The sequence below is a fragment of the Heteronotia binoei genome, chromosome 5 (genome assembly GCF_032191835.1).
Source record: "Heteronotia binoei isolate CCM8104 ecotype False Entrance Well chromosome 5, APGP_CSIRO_Hbin_v1, whole genome shotgun sequence".
NCBI classification, from domain to species: domain Eukaryota; kingdom Metazoa; phylum Chordata; class Lepidosauria; order Squamata; family Gekkonidae; genus Heteronotia; species Heteronotia binoei.
In genome coordinates, this window is record NC_083227.1 from 41,296,229 (window position 1) to 41,315,509 (window position 19,281).

Consider the following 19,281-nt stretch of genomic DNA (forward strand, 5'->3'; position numbering starts at 1 on the left):
CTGTAGCATTTCAGGCAGCAGCTGCCAGGAAAATTCTGTCTCTCTCTGAGTGCCTGGAGAATTGCTGCTGCTGTTAGTGGACCAATGACCTGACGTGGTGTAAGACAGTTTCACATATACAGTCTTGCCTTCCAGAAAGATTTCTCTAATGCACCCACAAGCAAGCTTGTTCATCTCTGCAACTAACCACCAGCCTGCTTCTGGCATCTTCCTGAAAATGTGGGTTCAGCTGCAGCTGGCATTCACACAAGCATTCTGGTCGTGCTGAGAGCCGCTGATTTGCTCGCACTACTTCCTCCCTTATCCTGGCTGCTCATGCTGTGGCGAAATGGAAGAAAAGGAGGGCAGCCTTTCTTGTACTGCTTTCTCAGGAGAGGCAAAAGAGCTGTTCTGTATGGCAGGGAGTGTTGGGAAAGGCAATGCACATTATAAAGCAATCAAATGATCTTCAAAAACCCCAGCATCAAAAGACAATCATATCAGTACAAACACACACACAAAGCTACTTTCCACTGAGTCAGTACACTGCTTTGTCATGGTTAATATTGCCTGCTCTGACTGGCAGCAGCTTTCCAGGGTCTCAGGCGGATGCTTTTCACATTACCTGACTCTTTTAACTGGAGATGCCAAGGACTGAACACCTTGGACCTTCTGTATACAAAGTCAGATGTTCTACCATTGAGCCACAGCCCACCTTTGCTAGTATCTGTAACAGATGTACCACTGCACAGCAAATAGCCAGATAGCTCAGCTTGGCGAAGAAGGAAAATATGTGCGGATATTTTGGAGGGATCAAAAGGTATAAAAAGGCTCCAGCTGAAGGCAGGGCAAAACCTCTGTTTCAGGGCTGGAGTGGGAGAAGGGACCCCACAATCCTCAGAGAGAGGTTATGGCGGGCTCACCGCTGTGAAGCTTCTCATGCTCCTTGAGGTGTTTCTTGAAGTTGAAAGACTTGCCACAGCTGGGATCAGAACAGGTGAAGGTTTTTTGGTGAACATGCTGGTATTTCTTGTGGTGCTAAAATAAAAAAGGTAGCCAAAATACAAGATGAGTATTTCTGTGATAAAGGTAGCTTAGGAGGGAAAAGGGGATGTGTGTGCAAGGAAACAAGCAACACGAGGGAATGAAATATCACACTGGGGGGATAACTGATCCCTTTATATTACTCATGCTTCATTTTTAATTTTTTGAGGAGCACCTAGGGATTTTAAGTAATATAATAATAACAACATCATTAAAAAAGAAAAACTGTAACATCAGAAATGGACCTTGTAGCATTTCATGTGACACAAAACACATATTCCAGGGCAGCAGAAATCACTTTACTGTCAAAAACCCAAAGATCACACTGTTCAAGCTAGGATATGGCCAAGCATGATGTGATGAAGGAGAAAGCCTGACATGGTTGCTTGTTAACTAGAATTAATTTATGTAGATATTTATCCCCCACTTTTCTCCCAGTGAACCTTCAAAACATCACCATTCTCCCTTCTTCCATTTTATCCTTATAACGATCATCCTAGCCATCCTGTGAGGGAGGTTAGGCTGAGAATGTGTAGCTCACCAAAGGAGCTTCTAGAGCACAGTGAAGAGCTGAACCTGGGCCACTCAGATAGTTTAGTTTATTTATATCCTGCCCCCACCCCCCCGCCATCAAAGCAGGTTCAGGGCGGCTCACAAAACATCCTAGTCAAAAAAGATGCTAGACTGGTGCTCTCACCAGCTCCCCTCCCCTGCACAGAGCATATGACCCCTGACCACAGAGGTTCCATCTAATCTTGTATTTACAAATACAACTTTGCTCCATATAACCTGCTGCTTAGGTCCTCAGAGCTGGCAGTCACCAAAGGTGAGGGTGGGGCACCCCAACGGAAATGTTCTACAGTAACCCAAGAGGTTGTGGGACACACATTTTTTTCAGTAGAAGAATTAATTAGGAAAGCCACCGAGCACAGCCCTGTGGCTCAGCTCTGCATGTGGAAGGTCCCATGACTGCCTTGCTGGTATCTGGCATCAAAGGCTCTCACAGAGCAGGTGATAGGAAAGGTCTTTCTCTAGCTGAGATGCTGGACAGCTGACACCAACCAGAACAAGCAATAGTGAGCCAGAGGGACAAAAGGTCTAACCTGGGGTAAAGGCACTTTCTTTGTTCCCCCATTAAACTACTAGTTCTGCCAGCCCAGCTCACAGTTCCTTTGTCTGCACTTTTCATTGCTGTCCCTGGCAGGGTGATAACTGGATAAGCCTTAGGGTCACGTTTCCTGTATTGTGAGTTTTAGGCATCACCATTGGGGGAATTGGTATTTGCTGTATAAGCACTAGGGGCACTGCACAAGGATGGTAACAAAGGATAACAAACTTTTACCTCAGCATGATGCTCAGACTGCCTGGTACACCTGGTTGTCCTGGCAGTCCAATCCAACCATGTTTCCTTATGATATGACAAACATGTAACATCATCAGGAAACATGGCAGCCAGGACTGTGATTCCCACAGGGTTGTGAACCCCAAGTTGGGAAATTCCTGGAGATCTGGGGGTGGAGCCTGCTGAGGGTGAGGTTTGGGGAGGGAAAGGGAAGGGAGGCACAGTATAATGCCATAGAAACAGTCCACCCTCTGAAGCAGCCATGTTCTCCACAAGAACTGCTTGATAATCTGAGCATCAGTTTTATTTATATTTGTTTACAAAATTTAAATCCCACAGTTCTATCCTAACAATTACAGTTGTAATTTGAGGCCCACCTAGAAGTTGGGAGCCCTAGCTTCCCAGCAGGCACTGGGAGTAGTAGGGGATAGTCATGGGGCAACAGCAGGTCATGAGTTAGGAAGGACCTGCTTGATTGCTTGAGCAACACTACACCGGCATTTTCAGGAGCAAGGCTTATTCTCAGAGCAGCCCTCTGTGTGCTGCCTCCTCACCTCAGCAATGTTTCTGGCCACTTACATTCAAATATTGCCGGTTGGAGAAAATCTTCCCACAGCCATCGTAGTCACAGAGGAGGATCTCTCGCTTGGCTGCCTTCCTGTGCAGGGCAAGGATGGGCATGAGAGAAGAGAAGGAGAGAGGAAGAGGAAACCCCTAAAAACACCAGCCCTCAAAGACCAGAACAGCCTTAAGGAACAGTGGGGGTATGTGTCCCTCATCCCTCCATTAGGGCCTTGAATGTGAGGCCTTATTACACCCTCTTAGCAGCTAGCAGTTTCCAAGGCCTTCAACCCATAATCCTCCTGCAATCCTACACTCCATTACACCTTTCTAAAATCATTTGAGTCAATGGGCTTAGAAGGGTGTAACTCTGTTTAAGATGGATGGCACTGCAAATAATCTAAGGATGTATCTGTCAGAGTTTCTGATAAAGCAACACATAATCACCCACCTGATTCTCTTTGGACCAATCTGGGCAACATCTTCATCACCAGGCTGCGCCTGCTTCTTACATCTATAAGAAAAAGAAGCTTAGCCACTGAAAACAAAAAAAGAAGTCTCTCTCAGGAAGGGCTATCAGGCAGCCATTATGGCTAATATTGGGGAAGCAACCAATCTGAAAAAATTGGTGGTAGGAATAGATGAGTCCTGTTAGTGTTGGGGGCTTAGACCAGTTGCTCTGGTTACCCGGGAGCCAAAGTGAACCCTGAAGATCTCAAAGATTTCCACTAGGCAGTGAATTGCAGTATAGGAAAGAAACAGAAATGGTGCTGAGCCAATCCTTGGTGCAATGGAGCATTCACAAGTCCCATCCTTATCAAACAAAGTAGCCCTCAGGATATATCTACACTACATCATCTTTGGTTTCAGTCATAGTCATTCCAGGAACCCTGGGAATTGTAGTTCCATATAGGAAGGCTATGGCTCTCTTTCTCAGCACCCTCAACAAACTATAATTTTTCCGGATTCTTTTAGAAGCCATCCAATTCTGAATGGTATAAAACTAATCAAAGGTGTTTCCATGGATTGCTTTGCAATATAAATCCAGAGTTCATGTATGTGCGCATTAAACAAAAATCAAACAGGTGCACCTTTGAAGTCTGTCAGATAGGTCTGATATAACAGTCATGTCGTCCTGTTTGATCTCAGCAATTAGAATATTAGCCTTAATCATAGAGACTCTGTTTGGCTTGTCACAACCCTCTTAGAACCATGAATTTGTCTAGCAGCCATCCTGTTACTAGATCCATGTTCAACTGCCCTGCAGGGTGAACAGCAACTTGGGGAAATTCTAACTGGGGAAAGGGTTAAGTGTAGGGATGCCAGCCTCCAAATGGGACCAGGGGATCCTCTGGAATTACAGTTTATCTCCAGACTATGGAGATCAGTGCCCCTGGAGAAAATGGATGCTTTGAAGGGTGGACTACGGCCTCTTACTCCACTGAGGTCCCTGGCCTCCCAGGCTCCACCCCCCCCCCCCCCCCAAAATCCAGTAGTTTTCCAACCTGGATCTGCCAACCCTAGCTAAGTGCATGTGCACATGCATGCACACACACATCCACCCAGACTGCTGCTCCAATCAAAATCCAACACACATACACAAACCACAGTAATTGTTTTTTTAAAAAAAAAAAACTGGGAGGCACAGCACACCACGTGTCTGTGTGGTGTTTAATTTCATCCTAGTTTCTGGAATGTTCTTGCTCAGTGTCACTTATTTATATTTATTTACTTTAGTATTTCTGCCTTGCTTTTCTCTCCACTGAGGACTCAAACTGCCTTATAAGAAACATGAAAATGTAATTTAAACCAACATACAAAATGGGGGAAGGGACGCAATATAACTTCAGCTTCAGAGCTGAATGTGGATCCATCGGCCCAGTTCACTTAAGATCACAGGCTAAATGTGCCTGTGTCACTCCTCTGGCCACGCCCCTCTTTTGTAACTAAAAGAGTTTGGGCGTTTGGCTCCACATTTCTGGTGCTCTGTCTAGGGTAAAAATCCACCTCTCTGTCTCTCTCACCCTGCTTCGCCACCTTTCTCCTCAGAAGGGCTGTGGCTGGGGGGAAACAGTTCACTGGACAGCTGGTTCTCTTTTGCAGGCCTCTTGAAGCACTTGGCCAGGTGTTGAGGTCTTGGCAGCCTGGAGTCCCTACAGATCAGCAAAATTTACACAGAATTCAATGCCTGCTTCTGACTGGTGTTTGGTTTGCTGTAGGCATCAAAGAAACATTAACAAATAGAGCAACATTTGCAGGTTAGCATTATTGGACATTACCACATAAATTACCTCAGCCTCTGGTATGAATATAAAAATGGCAGGTCTAACCATGGCATAGAGAAGCAGGCCTAACTATGGCATAGAATTTATACCTGCCTCTCCTGTGTTACAATGCTGCCTGCTCAGGAGCTTAGAGGCAAAACCACTAAAACACTCAATACATTGGGGCTGTGTATTTACCTGATTGCACCTGGAGTGACATTCTCTTATGCTTTAGATTTGGTGAAGCCAGCATGGCATTCAGTCAAGATCATCCCTTTCACTCAGCCCAGTCTGTACACTGTCCATATCAAAGGTGACCAAACTGCATCTTGGGAGCCACATGGACTTGCACATATTGTGCGGCTCTTGAAGGCCCCCCACTCTGCCCCATTGGTCAGCATTTCTCTCTTTAAATCACTTCTCCAAGCTAACCATTGACTTGGAGAATGCACTTAAAAGTTGCTTTCTTTCCACCCTCCCCCATCTATTTGCCTTCTTTCCTTCCTTTCTTCCTTCCATTTCCCAAATGCCTGATGTTCATGTCTTGTGACCCTCAAACATCTGACATTTATGCTATGTGGCTCTTACGTTAAGCAAGTCTGGCCACCCTGTTGATGCGCCTGTGCTTAGTGAGGGTGGTCTTTAGTGATGCAAAGAATGAAGGCTTGCACACAGCAGTGATAAAACCACTATATACAATTTATTTACACCTCCACTCTCCAAACCGACAGAATGCTCCGCTGCAACTCCACCATACATATCCCACAGTAAAGTGTCTTTGTACATTTATACAGACTATCCACCCAGGTAACCAATCAGCTTGCTGCTGAGTCATGCTGACATTGTCCAGGCTGATGCAATCTGGCAACCAGCCACCTTCTGTCACTTAGATGATCTACCTGGCAGTTCTGTTACTTTCACTTTCCCAGCACGTGCATAGAAACTGCTTGGCTTTGAATACAATGACACACCCCTGGTCCAGATCCTAAGGGTAAAGAGATACTCTGAAGTCAGAGAGAAGCAGTTAAAATAAATCATTGCTGCATTCTCCAAGGCCTTCATTTTTGGGGCAGAGAATGTATAGCCAAACAAACCTATTCTGCTTTATTTAGAAAGTTTGTCTTTTCCCTATCATGCTGAAAGATGAGTTAGCTTTCCTGAAGTTTGCATCCACATTTCATCCCAGACCAATTCCCCCTTTTGTCCTTGCTAATCTATCTTGCACATTTTCATTTCACCTTTCCTCCAAGACTTAGAAGAATGATCTGTTCGAAGTTCCCCACCCGTCTTTGTGATTTGCCTACAAAACATGCCCCATCCTTGACCAGGTAAATGGGCTGCAAATTAACCCAACTGGATAACTGAGCACTAATATTCAAAAATCCAAGAAAAAGACTTTGTGCTTTGTCTGTTCCTGCCCATCAAGAGCAGAAACCCGTCCTTTTCACTAGAAATCTTCAACATACAAAGTGGTTCTATCTAGTAGTTACATTTTATACTCCCCCCGCCTCCATTTTGACTTTGGAAAGTGGCCCTGAGATGGCTGATTCTCAAAATTAGGTCTATATTTATTCTGAATCACAGCCCTTGTAATCCTACCTCTTCTCCTCACCTTTACTTAAAACTTCCTTTTCACTTGAAATAAGTGTGCTACATTTTCTATTAGTTTAGGCTCAGACATATATCCTGAAAGCCTCTTGGACAAGTTACTCTCAGGATGGCAGTGATAGATGTTGTCAAAAGCATCTCCATGAGCTGGAAATCAAGATGTATAGTCTGGTTTTAAACAAGCTGGCTGGAGGTGGAAATATGAACCAGGGCTGACCCCTCAAAGCAGCTGTAAGTCTTCATTAGGGAAAAAGGCCAGTCACGATTTGGATACTTGTACTTTTTCCAACCCCTGGACGGGGGCATTTCCAATCAAGGAAATGATACAGGGAAAAGTCCACACAGACATATATCCTCTTTCCCCAGGACTGCAGCCCCAATCCAGGTTTTATCATCCCCCCTAACAAAACGTTTGGAATTGTAGGGCCTAACAAAATTTCTGGAATTCCAGTCTATAATCACATGCATTTTGACCTGAAGGGTGAGCAAAAAACAGGTTGTCAAGGTAAGAAGAGAGTGACCTTCATATGCATAGCAGGAGTCACACACAAGAGTCCCTTTGTTCAAGGTACCAGCTTTGTCTCCTCTTCAGGCATCAGCACCAAATTAGAAGTTGCTTCCAAGATGCCTCCTAAACTCCAACCTACCTGTCCAAGGAAGGATGATAATTTTCATCTCGCAGGTCATCTATGTATGCCAAGTGGTCTTCCACTGCCAAATCCTCCCCTCCTCCTTCTTCCTCCTCTGGTTGGTCAGGCTCTGACTCTGGGCTTCCCTCTGGCAGTGGCAAAGTGCTGCAGAAAGGGAACAAAATGAAAGGGGAGGATGCAGAGCTCAAAGATCTTTTCCCTGGGAACAGACCAACTAGTTCAGCCGCTCCTGACCTTAAGACCAAGGGAACTACCAGTATCAAAGCCACCCTGATAAATCACACCAGCCAGATGCTCCCATGAATTCTCAAGCAGGACACAAAGGTAAAGACTACTGCACTTTCTCACAGCAAATTTCATCGGCCAAACTGTTGCCCAGTCACTCAGCTTGGAGAGATCCTGTTGGAGCTCTTCAGAGTCTGCTATGTGAGCACATCTGCAGGTTAACCACTGCATGAAACAGAATGCTGGTCATGGGTCTCATCTGGCAGGGCTCTTCTTATGTTGAGCTATACCCTCACCTGTTTGCTCAACAGTGGCCAGGGGAGGACATAGGTCAGCTACAAAGGGGGGTGGGGTGGAACCATGAACAGAACATTCTTCCAATAGTCTGAGCCACCTGGAGGAAGAGTGAGATACTATCCTAATTGGGCCAGGCATGATTGGATGGAAAACACACCCCTTTCACAGAACATGATTCCACGATCCTAATTCTGCAGTAATGAAAGTCTGTTGCAGCCTCCTAAAATTGTGTTGGCAATTTTGGTGTGGGACATCTGACCTCTGAAGCCATACATTATAGTGTAAGGAGATGTGGCTTTTTCAGTGGTTCACATGATATGTGTAAATGGGAACAAATGTAAAGCAGATCAAACTGCAGCCTGATCAGTGAATCGCAGCTTCCTGGAGGGTCAGTTTGAAAAGGGAGGTGGAAGAAATGGCTGGCCAAGCACACACACATGTCAGGCACACTATGCCTCCAGTTTGGTGTAGTGGTTAAGTGTGTGGACTCTTATCTGGGAGAACCGGGTTTGATTCCCCACTCCTTCACTTGCACCTGCTGGAATGGCCTTGGGTTAGCCATAGCTCTGGCAGAGGTTGTCCTTGAAAGGGCAGCTGCTGTGAGAGCTGTCTCAGCCCTACCCAACTCACAGGGTGTCTGTTGTGGGGGGAGAAGATAAAAGCAATTGTAAGCCAATCTGAGTCTCTGATTCAGAGAGAAGGGTGGGGTATAAATCTGCAATTCTTCTTCTTCTTCTCCCTAAAGTGGTCTTATGATAGCCATAGACACTGATCAGAGACCTTGTACAACTGGTGCTGCCACTGCACAGTCAAATGCAAAAGCCGACACCCTCCACTATCAAATTCATTCCCTCTGCTACTGGCCTGCTAGCAGAAAGAATACCCAAAGTCCCTGCTCCCCCCATTTTTGCCTGTACATTGAGGAGCCACAACCATTGCCCTTGCAGTGGGGAGCAGATGGGGTCCAGACTCATTGGCTGGAGGTTCTTCTAGTAGATGATCTTCAGGTCACTCTTATCCTTTGTGATCGGGATTTTTAGACAAGGCAGAAAATGATCTTCTGTTATCCCATAATTTCCATCCTCTCTGCAGAAGCTGCTTTGCTGTTCTGAATGGAACCACTTATGCACAGAAAAGGAATGGCAGGTACTATTAAGATGTAACACATCAGCTTAATGGCAACAGCTGGTGCTCGCCAGACATAAAGATCCTCAGCCCCTATGAGGTGCTGATGGGACCATGATAGCTGGTGGGGCTGATTAGAGAAGAGCAAGAGGAAAGTACTGACCTTTCAGGTACTGCGATTTCTATGCTACTTGGAACCCCTTGGGAGGGAGCTGCTGCAAAAGAAAATATGGGGCAGTTAACAGCTGGAATGATAGAGTCATCTAACACAGTTGAGGGAGCAGCAAATTATGATGACCACAGCCATTCCTTAGATCAGACAGGCAAAATGAGCAAGCCATCAAGAGCTCTTTTGCAACCAGTCCTGGGTATCGTATGACATTAGTTTCCTTCTTAGTGCCCCACAGCAGATAGTGCTAGGCTAGGTGGAGGGTTTGGTTCAACACAAGGCAGCTTCTTTATCACACCTTCCAATTCCCAGTGGCAGGGTTGGGAATAGCCAGGACTTTTTTTTTTTTTTAACAGGAACAGCATAGGAACACAGTTCTGACTGGCTTGGTGTCAGGGGGTGTGGCCTAATATGCAAATAAGTTCCTGCTACAAAAAAGCCCTGGGAATAGCAACAGTGGAAACCCGCTCAGAACCCCTGCCCTCCCATGGGTTTTGAGCATTTAATATGTATTTAGTTCCTCAGTAGTCATGAGAGCTCAAAGCAAGACTTTAAAAGTAAGTAAAGTGTGCTGTTGCGTTGCAACCAGTTCATAGTGACCCCATGAAGTTCCATCTCATGGGGCTTTGAAGGCAAGAGATGAGCAGAGACAGTTTTCCTCTGCAGAGCAGCCCCCTTGGTCGTCTCCCACCCTTGCTTAGCTTCCAAGCTCTGATAATATCAGGCTAGTCACAGACTAAGTAGTTCAATTGGTAGCAAGATTTTTTTTTAAAAATTCCACACTTGCGCCAAAGACCTCAGAGAGGCATACGTGGGCCAGGCTTCTCAAATCTCTTGAGTTTAATGGCACGTAGTTCAACTGTGCCTGATGTACCACCACCATGGCATCCCAAGCAACTGCCTCCTGCCCTCCACCAATGAAGACCCTTTCCAATCCCCAACATTGAAGCTGGAGAACTTCATGCTGGTATCTGCCTGCCAAGCACACTTACCCATCTCGGTCTTGTCGCTATCAAGCAGTTCTGCCTCCTCGTCCAGGCCTGTTCCACCGCTGGGAGACAAGCATGCTGCTTGTTCTTGGTCTGCAGTGCCCTGCCTGTCTTCCTTCGAAGGTGGCTCTGCCTCATCCACTGGACATGGGGAGTCAGAAGCGAGGGCTAAAGAAAATGCATGGGCTGCAGCTGCCCTGCGGAGGGAGCGCCGGCGTCGGATGATAGGGGAGGGGGGAGGGCTGGTCTTGGAACTTGCTGTTTTCTCCTCCCTGCGTCTGGAAGCTGCTTTGCGGGAAGGTGGCGTAGACGGCAGTGGACTGGGGGGGCTCCAAGAGAAAGTGTGACCCGCCAGGCACTCCCAGACCAGGCCACCCAGAGCTCCTTTCTGTTCCAGCAATGAGGACTTCACATCAGGGATGAAGCTGCATTCTTGGCTATGGTTGTGAGAAAGGACCACAAGGTACTGCAATGCATCAGAAGGAAGAGGGGTGCCACCAGTAACACTGGAACTGTCCTGTCCTGGGGGACAAAAGAGAGAGAGAATAAAGTCAGTGAGAAGGAAATCTGTAAGTCAGAGAAAGATCTTGTCCTCCACTACATACAAAATTTCTCATCTACACATTACAAGAATTCTGCATCACAATATAACCTATCACCATCCTAAGTATGGGATTTTTACGTTGTTTACTTAGTTCTCCCACTGGAATGTTTATGGAACAGAAGACTACCACTGTTCCACTTTTTAAAAAGTAAACCAGACGAAGAGAACTGCCACTTAGCCTTACTCATTGCCCCTCAAAGAGTATCATTAAAACAAGATAGGAACAAGTTCTGCTTATCTGCAGATCTTATTTGCATACCATTAACATCATTTACATAATAATGCCACAGAAATTATTACTTGTTACACAATATTTATATATTTTTTAAAAATGGCTAGAAACACTGATCTATGCATCTTCAAAAGGTCCTCCTGGGTTCCAATCAGTATGCAGGCAAAGTGCCCTCAGAGCAACTTTCTTGCTGATGTGCTAACATGTGGGAACTTTGCATTTCACGGAGCATTCAGTCTTGAGCTGAGTTTTAAAGAGATCCAGAATCAGGACTAGGACCAGGGGTGGAATTCTAGCAGGAGCTCCTTTGAATATAAGCCATACCCCCCTGATGTAGCCAATCCTCCAAGAGCTTACAGGGCTTAGTATAGGGCCTACTGTAAGCTCCAGGATTGGCTACATTAGGGGTGTGTGGCCTAATATGCAAAGGAGCTCCTGCTAGAATTACATTTCTCATTTAAAACCAATTTTATCATTTTCGCAACACATTGAAAGACATTTATCAAACATAAATTTCAAAATACTGATCAATACATTGCAAAGTTTCCACCTCCCCCCAGCCCTCTGTTTCTTGACCTCCGCCGGTGCTTAAAACAATTAAAAAGAAAAAAGGTAAAGTTCACGCTTATAGAATCTTCTCTTCCTGTTTACCTTAATATAAAATAAACCAAGACTATATATTTATTATTATTCAAATTAACCAACCCTATATTTATCTCATAGTCTAACTTCTACTAAGTTATATATCAGATCAGAAATCCATGTTACCATTTTATCTTTTCTTCAAAAGTTCAGATAATATTGTCAAAAACTACTGTCTCTTGACTTTTCATTGCTTTTCAACATATTTTTGAAATTTCTCCCAATCATCCTTAAATTTTTCTGAATTGCTTCCAATCATCCTTAAATTTTTCTGAATTGCAGTCTTTTAAGATTCTAGTAAGTTTATCCATTTCACTCCAATGTAACACTTTTAAGATCCAGTCCCATTTCTCTGGCATTTTATCGTGCGCATGTAATGTCCTTGCAGCTGAAAGCAAGTACCACAACAATGTCCTATCTTGCTTCGGAAAACTTTCCATTTGTAATCTCACCAGAAAGATATCTGGTGCTCTCTTGATGTCATAACCCAAGATTTTAGAGATCTTTTGTTAAATCATTTGCCAAAAGTTTTTTGCTTTATCGCAAGTCCACCACATATGGTAGAAAGAACCTTCGTGTTTTTTACATTTCCAACACCTATCTGATATTTGATTATTCATTTCTGCTAATTTCTTAGGTGTCATATATCATCTATACAACATTTTGAAACAGTTCTCTTTAAAGTTGTAACACGTCAATAATTTCATAGAGTTCTTCCATAGGTGTTCCCATGTCTCCATTTGTATTTCTTTGTTCATATTTATTGCCCATTTTTTCATTTGAGTTTTCACTACTTCATCTTCTGTAGACCATTTCAATAATAACTTATAAACCTTTGAAATAAATTTTGCATTCTCACCCAATTTTTCATTCTCACCCAACAGAACAAAAGAGTTATGTTTGCTCTTGTCTTATTCCTGTATTTCTAATATCTTGCTCCACCAAACTTTTAATTTGTTGTAATTGGTACCAATTAAGTTTGTCCTGCAATTCTTCTGCCGGTTTTAATTCCACCTTGCCTCCCTGTATTTTTAGCAGTTGTTTATATGATAACCATTTGTCTTCCTGTGGATCTAAGGACAACTTTATGACTTCAGTTGGCATAATCCATAATGGCTTTCTCTCATCCCCATATTTAGTATATTTTTTCCAAGTATTCAACAGATTTCTTCTTATATAATGGTGTGAGAAAAGTCCACCATCTTCGCCTTCCCATAATACATATAAGCATGCCAACCAAAAACATTCCCATGGCTTTCTAATGCCAATAATTTCCTGTTAAACAAGGTTATCCAGTCCTTAATCCATATCAAACAAATTGCATCATGATATAACTTAAAATCAGGCAGCTGGAAACCACCCCTTTCTTTCGCATCTGTCAGAATTTTCATTTTAATTCTTGGCTTTTTCTCCACCCATACAAATTCTGAAATCTTTTTTTGCCAATGATTAAATTGTTTGTTGTCTTTCACTATTGGAATTGTTTGAAAAAGGAACATAATTCTTGGTAGAACATTCATTTTAATTGCAGAGATCCTACCCAGCATAGACAAATTCAAGTTATTCCACTTTAACATGTCTTCTTCAATTTTACGCCAAAGCTTTTCATAGTTGTTTTTGTACAAATCAATATTTTTCATCGTTATCTCTACACCTAAACATTTTATCTTCGAGGTAACTTCACATCCAGTTATACTCCGTAGTTCTTTCTATTTGCTCAATGACAGATTCTTACTTAGAATTTTCGATTTTTCCTTGTTTATATGGAAGCCCACCAGCTCTCCATACTCTTTGATTTTACTTAACAGCAAGGGCATCACTTCTAATGGATTTTCATTAATGAACATCACATCATCTGCAAATGCCCTATATTTATAAGAAAAACCTTTCAGTTTCAACCCCTCTATTTCTTAGTACTCTTTGATTTGCATCAGTAAAATCTCTAACGTCATTATGAATAGCAACGGAGATAGAGGGCAACCTTGTCTTGTTCCTTTGCCAGTTATCATTTTCTCTGTCAAGTCTGCATTCACACAAAGTTTCGCTTGTTGTTCTGTATAGATTGCCTTGACCATTTTTATAAAATCACCTCCCAATTTCAATTTCTCCATCACCGCAAACATAAAGTCCCAATGAAGATTGTCAAAAGCTTTCTCTGCATCTGCAAAAAACAATGCTACCTCTTTTTCTGGATGCTTTTCGTAATACTCTACAATGTCTATTACTGTTCTGATATTATCTCTTATTTGCCTTCTGGGGAGGAAGCCTGCTTGCTCCTCTTGAATAAAGATATTTAAGTGCTGTTTGAGTTGTTCTGCAAGTATCCTTGCAAAGATTTTATAGTCATTGTTAAGCAATGAAATCGGTCTATAATTTTTGACACTTGTGGCATCTCTGTCTTCCTTTGGTATCAATGAAACAACTGCTTCTTTCCATGTATTTGGCACTTTCCCGTCTTGTCTGATATTGTTCATCAATTTTTGGAGTTTCGGTACTAATACGTCTGCCAGTACTTTATAAAATTTTGCTGAAAAACCATCAGGACCCAGTGCTTTACCTAATTTTAATGAAGTAATTGCTGCTTCTACTTCAACTTTTTCAATTGGTTCATTTAAAGTTTTTTTCCATAGTTTCTGTTAATGGCTTTACTTCTATTCTCTGCAGGTACGCTTCTATTTTCTCTTTATCTACTTGTTGGCCTTTAAATAGTTTAGCATAGTATTTATAAAATTCCCTTTTAATTCCTGCTTGATTCATGATATCTTTACCTCCAACTATAATTTTATTAATAAATTTGTTCTCCCTTTTTTCCTTCATTTTCCACGCCAGATATTTCCCAGGTTTGTTAGCACCCTCAAAAGATTTCTGCTGCAGTCTTTTTAAGTTCCATTCCACCTCCTTATTCAATAGATGTCTCACTTGACTCTGTAATATTGTAATCTCCCGCAAAAAAAAATTTCTTTCCTGGTCTTTTTCTCAATTCTCTTTCTTTTTTGCCAATTTCTTTTTGTAAGTCCACCATTTGTTTTTCTTTATCCCTTCTATCTTTGTTGTTCAATGTAATTAAAATTCCTCTCATTACTGCTTTATATGCATCCCACACGGTTTGATATTGAACGTCCTAATTTTCATTTATTTGGAAGAATGCTTTAGTTTCTTTTTCAAGAGAGGCCACTATTTCTGTATTTTGCAGTAAATCTCCATTTCCTCACTTTTTTCCTGTCTTTAGCCAACCACAATAATGGATTATGGTCTGAACCTATTTTCGGAAGAATCTCTATCTTATTTGTAATAAGTCCCAAATCCTTAGTAGTCTATAACATATCAATTCTTGAGAAGGAGTTGTGCCTTGCTGGAAAAAAAAGTATAATCACGTACATTAGGATTAAACTTTCTCCATACGTCATCCAGAGTTTCTTGTTTTATTAGTTCAAAAAATGACTTTGGCAGTTTGCCATCTGTATTTTTTTTCCCGGACCTATCCAAAGAGTTCTTAATAGTTCCATTAAAGTCTCCCATTAACATTATTTGGTCATATGTCAGTTGGTCTACTTGTTGCATAATATCCTTGAAAAAAGCATTCTTTGCCCCATTTGGGGCATATAGTCCCAGCAACAACATTTTTTTCTCATTCATCAACACCTCCACTGCAACATATCTGCCTTCACTGTCCTTAAAAATCAATTTTGGCTCCAATTCTTTTTTAATATAAAAAATCACTCCTTTTTTCTTTTTCAGACTGCTATTGGGCCTACCTCGGTGGGAACATGTGCGGGCTGGGCTGCGGGAGCTGCATTGGCTGCCAGTTGTTTACCGAGTTCGTTACAAGGTGCTGGTTATTACCTTTAAAGCCCTATATGGCCAAGGACCCGTTTACCTTAGGGACCGCCTCTCTCCATATGTTCCCCAGAGAGCACTGAGATCCAGCTCACAAAACCTTCTGGAAGTACCTGGGCCAAAGGAGGCCAAACTAAAAATAACCAGAGAACAGGCCTTCTCTATAAAAGCACCCCAATGGTGGAACCAGCTGCCGGAAGAGGTGCGGGCCCTACGGGACATTAGCCAATTCCGTAGGGCGTGCAAAACTGCCCTCTTCCGGCTAGCCTTCCAAGATGGAACCTGAAATAAACACCATGCCATCACTAACATCAATATAACTGAGATAGCAATGAGATGAGATTATTTTAGATTGATTTTAGACTTTTATATTATGTAAAACTTAATGGTAAATTTTAAATGGTATAGAAATGTATAATTGTTTTATTGTTCAACATGGCTTTTGCCACACTCTGTAAGCCGCCCTGAGCCTGCTCCGGCGGGGAGGGCGGGGTATAAATAAAATTTTATTATTATTATTATTATTTTCCTTAGCCAATAAAAAGAATTCTTCACCCAAGGATTTGTTCCATAAAAATTTGTAATCCATTTGTTTAATATGTACTTCCTTTAAACAGATTATATTACATTTTTGCTTTTTAATCCAATGAAATGTTGCTTTTCTTTTTTGCGGCAAATTTAGCCCATTTACATTCCAAGAAATTAATTTGTAATCCATAAAACCTTGCCTTGCGTATCTACTATTGTGATTCTCAGTCTATTATACTCAAAGCTAAGGCCTTCAGGTAGAATCCATCTGTATCTTATTCCCTTCACCCTTAGCTTGTCTGTCAATTTCTTAAATTGTCTTCTGTCACTTATGACCTTCCTTGGCAGCTCCTTCATTATTCTTACTCTGCTTTCCTCCACCACCATTACTTTTTCAAATTGCTGATTTAAGATCCTTCCCACCATATCTCTTGTAGTAAATTTTACTACCACGTCTCTTGGTAGCTTACGCTTTCTAGCAAATTCAGAGTTAACCCTGTAAACATAGTCATATAAATGTCCTGTTCCTGCTAGAATTCCATTCCTGACTAGGACATTTGATTTTATCTGAACACAAGGATTGCTTCTAGCTCTTCTTAAATAATGCTTTTTACCATCTGCAAGAACTTATGATTGACCATTTCCATTGATTCTTTTGGTAGTTTGGGGGGAAAATCACAAGCCAAAATCCCAGGGGGTCTTCCAGTGACCTGAGGAGCCTAGCACCAGAGGAGTACACTGCAGCTGAGGGCCATGTCAGCAACTGATGAAGCACAACACAAGCAAAAGCAAGGCTTATGATCGAAGATGTAATATCCCCATAGAGAAAGACATATCCCTCTCTCTTGAGAGCCAGTTTGGTGTAGTGGTTAAGTGTGCGGACTTTTATCTGGGAGAACTGGGTTTGATTCCCCACTCCTCCACTTGCAGCTGCTGGAATGGCCTTGGGGGTCAGCCGTAGCCCACAGAGTTGTCCTTGAAAGGGTTGCTTCTGTTAGAGCTCTCTCAGCCCCACCTACCTCACAGGGTATCTGTTGTGGGGCAGGAAGGTAAAGGAGATTGTAAGCCATTTTGAGACTCTGAGATTCAGAGTGGAGGGCAGGGTATAAATCCAATATCATCTTCTTCTTGTACAGGGAGCCTTTTACAGACTGAGATTGAACTCCTCTTCCTTTTGGAACACAGCATCATAAATGTTTGCAAAGCTTATCCTAAACTTTGGAAGAACACGATCCTTGAACTTCCTTGCTATTAGCCCCCTGTCCACTTGCTATTAGTAAGTAGCAACACTCACGCTGCTACGCCATTCTTCAAACTGAGTTATGGCAATTGACTGTACTTCTCAGAAAGGCTGCAGTGAGATTAAATGAAGGAATATTAATCAAAGGCCTCCTCCCTCAAGAGAAAGCTAGCAAGACCTCTTACCCATTTTGAGCACACAGCCTTGTGAGCTGTACCTGCATAAAAAAGAAGAAAAAAGAGCAACAGGTGAACAAGCTGAACACACAGCCAGGCAGTTTGTTAATCATAATTGTTACTAAATAAGGCACCCTAATTTAAGAGACAAACAATTTGATTCCATCTCGTATTCCAAAATCTCCCCTTATACAGATTTTCTAAGAGCTAAGGTGTTAGAGCAGGTCCCTCACACAATCCAATTCCAAAAACCTTTATTGGCATAATCCTAACACAATCCTTAGAAGAGAAATCATGGCTCAGTGGTACAGCATCAGCACCAGCTTTGTATACAGAAAACCCCCACTTTGATCTCTTGGAAGTTCAGCAAAAAGATCTCAGGTGACAAAGTTTGGGAAGATAGCCTTCCCTTGTGTGTAGGTGGCCACCATTATGCAGCTTTTGTAAACCACACAGGGGGCCAGCCCATATTCAAAACTGCAATCACGGCTTTCAGCGTACAAAACGTTCCATTGAGCAGTCTAACATTTGCCTTTTAGGTTATGTTCAGACAAAATTAGATGAGTGAAAGAAAATGCTGTCTAGGGAGCACTCCTACAAACACATGTGTCCCTCACCTATCAAGCAGGTACTTGGCAAGTTGGGAGTGCAAGGAAAAACCCAGCTGTTCCTTGAGCTGGCACCATTGTTCCAGATGACTGCCAATACGGATGCGGCATTTGCTGCGCCGGGCATCCAGTTCCTTACGTTTCTGCTTGCGGATGGTTTCGGAGGCCCGCTGGCGGCCCTGGTGTCCATGTTCCATGATCCCAAAGCCACCCCACTGTGAAAGAAAATAATGTTAAATCCACAACAATTCTACCGAGCTGTGACCCACCAATTACAAGTATGTGTTTTTTAATGCATGTGGACCATCAGTCAAAACACGACGGTCTAATTTTAGTTAACTAACAAATTACATATAAAGGTATTTATGTTACAGATTCTTAACAAAGGTCCTGCTTGATTCTTGATTCTGTTAGAAGCCTGAACCTATGAGAAAGCTTCCATCAACAAATATGAAAGCTGGTTCCCAATGTTTTATCATCCTTCATCATGATTGACAAAATAGAATCCAGGCTAGGGCTTTTTCCTTGGTTCGTAAACTCTCATGGAACATTTAAAGGAGTGTTTCTGTGACAGGTAGTGTAAAGGATAGGCTTTTGAGGCAGATGGAACCTCCCTTCTTCTACCAGCCAAGACACTGTTGGAAGGAAATGCCTCTCTAAATTTCTCTTCATTGAGTTTGGTCCAGGGAGAATGGAACAGATGCAGTGCCCTTTAGTAGTCCTGCATCTGTCAATTAGCCAATCAAGGAGAGGGATTTTAATCTGTAATTACAATTTACAGATTTTAAATTTTTTTTTTTAAAACTAATCAGTGAGCCCTTTGTAGTCACTACATAAATTGCTGTGATATTATAGCACATTTACAAATACTGATAGTTATATAAATATGAGAGGAAAGTGACTGCTGCTTGCTCACATAGGGCCCAAGAATTAGATGGGCCAGCTGACTGCTGTTGATAAGATGAAGAGACTGTGGTACTGGGCAGTCTTAGAGTTGAATGCCTAATAACGCCAGAAAACAGAAGAGATAATAATCACAAGGATCCACTTAGCTGGATCCCTCTTTTTCCCATTTTACAGATGGGACAGAATGATCTCTCCTAGCCTCTGAAGCTACTTTGAAGATGGATGTCCCATGTTCTGGCCAATGAGTAACAGTTC

The 19,281-nt window shown here is 42.5% G+C and overlaps 1 protein-coding gene across 3 annotated transcripts in view; it reads right to left on the reverse strand.

The window, feature by feature from the left end:
• ZNF692 (zinc finger protein 692) overlaps positions 1-19,281 on the reverse strand; it is a 28,596-nt gene that overhangs the window by 3,484 nt on the left and 5,831 nt on the right. For 2 of the 3 annotated variants that reach the window (XM_060239273.1, XM_060239274.1), the window contains exons 2-10: positions 18,130-18,335; positions 17,522-17,553; positions 10,257-10,775; positions 9,259-9,310; positions 7,446-7,592; positions 4,951-5,079; positions 3,378-3,440; positions 2,945-3,023; positions 903-1,017 (exon numbers count right to left, since the gene is read on the reverse strand). In XM_060239273.1, coding sequence (XP_060095256.1) covers positions 903-1,017; positions 2,945-3,023; positions 3,378-3,440; positions 4,951-5,079; positions 7,446-7,592; positions 9,259-9,310; positions 10,257-10,775; positions 17,522-17,553; positions 18,130-18,335 — 1,342 coding nt within the window. The remainder of the gene's footprint in view (positions 1-902; positions 1,018-2,944; positions 3,024-3,377; positions 3,441-4,950; positions 5,080-7,445; positions 7,593-9,258; positions 9,311-10,256; positions 10,776-17,521; positions 17,554-18,129; positions 18,336-19,281) is intronic. The other variant, XM_060239275.1, reaches the window with a different exon arrangement.